The sequence below is a fragment of the Bison bison genome, unplaced genomic scaffold (genome assembly GCF_000754665.1).
Source record: "Bison bison bison isolate TAMUID 2011002044 unplaced genomic scaffold, Bison_UMD1.0 scf7180017864178, whole genome shotgun sequence".
Taxonomy (NCBI): domain Eukaryota; kingdom Metazoa; phylum Chordata; class Mammalia; order Artiodactyla; family Bovidae; genus Bison; species Bison bison.
Genome location: NW_011494750.1, coordinates 2,485,909 through 2,491,661, shown reverse-complemented (window position 1 = coordinate 2,491,661; position 5,753 = coordinate 2,485,909). Strand labels below are relative to the sequence as shown.

General features: G+C 46.7%; 1 protein-coding gene across 3 annotated transcripts in view; it reads left to right on the top strand.

Moving 5' to 3' along the window:
• The window catches only part of AGBL2 (ATP/GTP binding protein-like 2), a 29,676-nt gene extending 24,643 nt beyond the window's left edge, over positions 1-5,033 (top strand). For 2 of the 3 annotated variants that reach the window (XM_010842425.1, XM_010842423.1), the window contains 3 exons: positions 640-747; positions 1,990-2,079; positions 4,288-5,033. In XM_010842425.1, coding sequence (XP_010840727.1) covers positions 640-747; positions 1,990-2,079; positions 4,288-4,461 — 372 coding nt within the window. In that variant the 3' untranslated portion in view covers positions 4,462-5,033. The remainder of the gene's footprint in view (positions 1-639; positions 748-1,989; positions 2,080-4,287) is intronic. The other variant, XM_010842424.1, reaches the window with a different exon arrangement.
• Positions 5,034-5,753: the final 720 nt, after the last annotated feature.

The following is a 5,753-nucleotide window of genomic DNA, read 5'->3' as shown; positions in this document are numbered from 1 at the left end:
ATCCTAAAGGAAATCAGTCCTGAATATTCATTGGAAGGACTGATGCTGAAGCTGAAACCCCAAAACTTTGGCCACCTGATGCAAAGAACTGACTCATTGAAAAAGACCCTGATGCTGGGAAAGATTGAGGGTGGGAGGAGAAGGGGATGACAGAGGATGAGATGGTTGGATAGCATCACCAACTCAATGGACATGAGTTTGAGTAAACTCCGGGGAGTTGGGGATGGACAGGGAGGCCTGGTGTGCTGCAGTCCATGGGGTCGCAGAGAGTTGAACACAACTGACGTGTGTCCTCTGGACATCCCTGAGCGTACTTCAGCTTGGCCCTTACACTAGACTCTAACACAGCAAGTCCAGGAGTCCACCAAGTCTGGATTTGCAGAGGAAGGAGGTAGTGGTGGAAAAGTGGTGGCAAGAGCCAGTCCAGAGTGGCTGGGTGGCGAGAGATCAGGCCTGGTGCCCGCCAAGGTCATGCGGGCACCTCCTTCCTCACGGCCACACCCACGCCACACCCCCTGCTCTCCAAAGATGAAAAGGCCTTCAGAGGCGGGAGATTCGCTCTTGGGTGAATTGGGTCTGTTGTGAGTAGATTAATTATAACAGAGCAACTGAAAACTGTTCTCTTTGCAATCCTTCTAGGAAAGGGCAGGATTTCCTTCTACTCTGCAAAAGCCTCCTGCCTTTTTCAGAACTTCAGAGAATGCCAGTTCTTCAATGATGAAATATGAAAAATCAAGATTGAATAAGGTATTATTTTTGCCTTTTTTTTTTTAACTCACGCATAGAAAAGTTATTAAAATTTTTTTTGGAAATATATTTAAAGTGTACAATGTGATTTTATACACACACGCACATACACACATATATACATTGAGAAAGGATTGTCAGCATTTAGTTCATTAACACATCCATCACCTCCAATATTTACTTTTTTTCCTGAAAGCTCTTAAGTTTGGGGCTGTCTATTCTGTTCCGTTTTTAGTCTTTGTCACGCAGTTGCTCTGATTTTTCCAATTAGTGCATCTCCCCCTCAGGGCGAAGAATGCCATCGCCCCTTGTCACCCTGACAGTGCAGCTGGGAGCAGGGGGACATTAGCATTGGTGGGACACTGACACTGCTTTGGATTGGACACCATTGAAGTCTGATATCACGCATTGGTGAATTGTGATTTTTATACCCAAATCATAAGAGCAGGCTGCTGGACGCTCCGTCCATCCATTCAACAAACTATACTGTACACTTCGTGCAGGCCACCTACTGAATGCATCGAACCAAACACCATCCTGCCTCAGGGACCCTGGCATCTGCTGGGGGTTTTAACAAGTAAGCAGGAAGTTACCGTCCAGAGTAGGATGCGATAGGAAACAGAAGGGACAGATCCAACCGACTATTTAGCGCTTTGGAGCGTGGCTATAAAATCCGCGATTCTTCTATGTATAAAGTAGGTTTGGGTACAGTAGCAGCCAAGCTGCGTGCATGAGGCCTTCGTTGTGCGGAACGCTGCGCCATGGGCGAGGAGGATAGAAGGAGGCCCCTCGGCGTTACAGCGCGGAGCCCGAGCAGAGCGCAGCCATCTTCGTTCAGTATCGAGGGCCGCTCGCGTCCGGTGCCATAGCGGCAGGAGCGCACGCTGTGGGGCTGCCTCCAGCTCAGACCCCAGCCCCACTGTGTCATCCTCTGTGAGTTCCTTAACCCCCGGGGCTCCGTTCCTGCATCAAAAATGCTGGGGTTGTAGTGTCTACACCATGGGGTTGCTGAGAATATTCTACATGAAACCGTGTGTGAAGTGCCCAGCACATAGTAGGCATTCAGTAAGTAGTAGTTTCCTTCTTTTCTTTGAATTACTGTACTTGCATTCTGCCTCTCTTTTCAAAGTGAGAGAACCATAATGAATCAACATGCATGAATAAAAAGTCCTCTGTGTGTTTTATACAATCACACACTTGTCCAAGTGGAAAATTTAGTGAGAATATGTTCCTTTATTTTAGTCCCAGTTAAACGGAAGAGGTAAAAGCACCTCCCTGGACCCAACAGATATGACCACCTTGATTTTGACTAAGAATATAGACAGAATACAGGTATTTCACCTAATATATGCGTATGTGTGTATATGTGTGTGTGTGTATGTGTGTGTGTGTATATATATGCGCCCACATTGATTTTGTTTTTCAAATGTATTATATGATTGGAGGGGTGGTGATCCACAGTCCACACAGTGTTGTCTCCGTGGATTTGTTCTGTTGAGGCGAACATCTCAGGTGGTTTGCCTCCTCAGGCTGCACACACCTGACCAGGCTGCACACACCTGACCAGCCCGGAGCACAGCCCACAAGGCACCTCAGGACTGGGGAAGCTCACCCAGGGCTGAACACTTTGCATGGCGAATTTTATTTTGTTTCAGTGAACACTTGTTAGGCAACTAACTGTTTCGTAACTCCACAGCAACACTTCAGGTAAAAAGTGGTAGTGAATGCAGCGATTCTCAACCCAGGAGATGTTAACAACAAATTGGGGTGCCACCATCAGCTGTGAGGGGTGTCTCACATCCAGTTACAGTGACCGTTCAGTACAGAGGTTTGTGAATGACCCGCTTTTTTAGAAGAATAAGTTTGAATGAATTCATATTTGTCCCTATAATAACATCTCTCTTGCTCATTTGTACCTGCGCATTCTTTACTTGTTTAGTTGCTAAGTTGTACCCAACTCTTTTGTGACCCCATACACTGTAACCCTTGAGGCTTCTCGAGGGTTACAGTGGGAACATGGGATGTCCCAGGCAAGAATACTGGAGTGGGTTGCTATTTCCTTCTCCAGGGAATCTTCCTGACCCAGGGATCGAACCTGTGTCTCCTATATTGCCAGGTGGGTTCTTTACCACTGAACCATCAGGGAAGCCCCATTCTTCCTTAGAAGGAGGAGAAAAAAATAGAGCTGGTGAACCAGCTGGCAATGCCAAAGAATATTCAAACTACTGCACAATTGCACTCATCTCACACACTAGCAAAGTAATGCTCAAAATTCTCCAAACCAGGCTTCAATAGTACATGAACCATGAACTTCCAGATGTTCAAGTTGGATTTAGAAAAGGCAGAGGAACCAGGAAAACACATGTTCTCAAATAACCCTGGCTATGTCTCTGGGAAAGTGCTGCTCACATGTGTCCAGGTGGAGCAAAAATTGAGGACCACTGTATTACTGTGGTTAGATGGCGCTGGTGGTAAAGAATCTGTCTGCCAACGCAAGAGACATAAGAGATGAGAGTTCGATCCCTGGGTCAGGAAGATCCCCTGGAGGAGGCCATGGCAACCCACTCCAGTATTCTCGCCTGGAGAATCCCATGGACAGAGGAGCCTGGCGGGCTAGATAAAGTCCATACAGTCACAAAGAGTCAGACACAACTGAAGGAATTTAGTATGCACACGCACACTAGGTAGAGATTGGATGGTTTTCTCAAGATCAGATCCCTGCCATCTTCTCAAGTCTGCTGCTTGGGGATTCTGAGAATGATGCTCTTATTTACCCATCAGTATCTTATGAAGATCTGACCATGTGGGGCCCTCTGAGGGCTGTATAACATGAGCCCTCCCTTAAGGCCATGATCCTCTAGGAGGAGTAACAAGGTAAATAGTCCAACCACCATGATATCACAGAAACAGAACAGTGAAAAGAGAGGTGGAGATCAAGTCAAGTCCAAGAGGATTCTGTGCTGACACGCTGATAAGTGATGACTGTCCCCTTTCCTCATACGGCGTCCACTGCAAGATGTCTGTAGGTGGCTAAAGCCGAATCCCCCCACTGAAACATGCTGGGGAGGCTTAACATGTAAATTGGGGTTCATTTAAACCCAGCAGAGTAGCTGAATGCCATCCGAGCCTTTACTTCTACTCCATTTTTCTTTAAATTTCTAGTTTAATGTTTCTGTAACAGAGATGTAGGTGTTTGACTTCCATGGTATGTCAGAGAAGAGTTTAAAAACTCTGGGCAGTCTCCAACCTTGTAAATCAAGTTCTCTTTCTTTGTGTAATGTTCCTAAACAGCTTATAAAATGCAACCCCTGAGCTTCTCAGAACAATTAAGCCATCACCCGTGGACTTTTCTTTGGCCATCTCAGGGACTAGGGCGAATGCTTGATTCACCCCTGCCCTGTAACAATGTCGGCTACTTTGGTATTTGAGGAGAAATGCGACTGCCTGTCTCTAACTCCTTGTAACAGCAGCCCCAGTCCTAACTATAGCTTTAGGAATTGCAGCACAAAGTGATTCAACTCTTCTATCTTGTTTGCACAGAAAGAGAAGCCAGGATTTACAGTGTCTTGCGATCCAAAGAGAAGCACCAACCCCAGCCAAGAGCCAGCTCCATCCGTGAAGCCAAGCTGGTCCAGGAGCAGACATCCTGGCACAAGGGGAAGCCACAGGACCGCCGTGGCATACCCATCCTTGCACGTATACACCTACCCGTAGAGTGCCTGGGCCACACCACACCGGGACTTCCTTGCTGTGTTCTGGGCTCGGCACGTTTTGTAACGAAGGGACTTGTGTGCTCGGGAGCTCCATCCACACGTTGCATTCTGTGCTGTGTGTTCCTCATGCACCACCCTCACCCCAGGAGCTTACACTGCATGTAGGATCTCAGGACACATACCTCACGACTTAAATTATTTTTTCATGAAATGAAATTTTATTGTGATGTATCCAAAAGCTTCCCTTATCAGAAATTGAAGTGTGTGCTCATGAAACTACAACACAGATATACCTCAGTTTATATATTCTCTTTAAAATTATGTGCAAAGAAGCTTTAAAAGAGCAGACTATTTTAAACGTACTCTGGGAGTTTGCTATATTAAATAAAAAGTCTTGTGCCAGAGCTTCCTAGCGACGAATGATCAGTCAGGCTGCGGTATATCAGGTTTGTTCAGAGTGAAGTGTTCCCACATAGAGGAAAAAACTCATGCTATTACCTGGAAGTCAGTGTTGCATATATTATGCTCAGCATGGTTATGTAAGTTTTTTAACCCATTGATTAAAATTCTTTCGCTCCCACAAGTTATTCCCTTTGATTGGTTAACTGCGTAATCTCGTGTGAATAGCTACTTTAGATTTTCTGTCCTTGGCAGGCCCCAGGCACCATCTGCCAACTACGGCCTGTCCTGTCAACATGCTGGGGTCACTCCAGTTCATGCCAGGCTTCCTGCTTTGACCTGTTTCCTTTTATGTTGGGTTGAAAGTTTCCCAGTATGTTTTGTGTTACGACTTTGAAACCCTTTCAGCCACCACCACTACCTGGATGACTAGAGATTAGAACCACAGGCAACATATTCTGTTAGAATCCGAGTGTCAGTATCTCTCTCTCTTTAATCAGCCGACTCTTGGCTTGTGTATCTGTTTGTGTACTGTTAGCGGCACCAGGCCTCTGTTGCCGCGTGGCTGTCCCCAGTTGCAGAGAGCCGGGACTGCTCTCCCGTGGGGGCACACAGGCTTCTGGCCAGCGTGGGCTCTGGGGTGCGCGGGCTCAGTAGTTGTGACACTTGGGCATAGTTGTCCTGAGGCGTGTGGAGACTTCCTGGACCAGGGATCGAGCCCACGTCCCCTGCATTGGCGGGTGGATTCTTAACCACTGGATCACCGGGGAAGGCCAGGCAACTTTATTTTGAGAACCATTCTAGGTTTACAGAGAAATTGAAATTTTTTAGTACAGAGAGTTCCTATATACTGCCCACCTCCCCGAAACCCCTCACACACACTGTGTGTGTGTT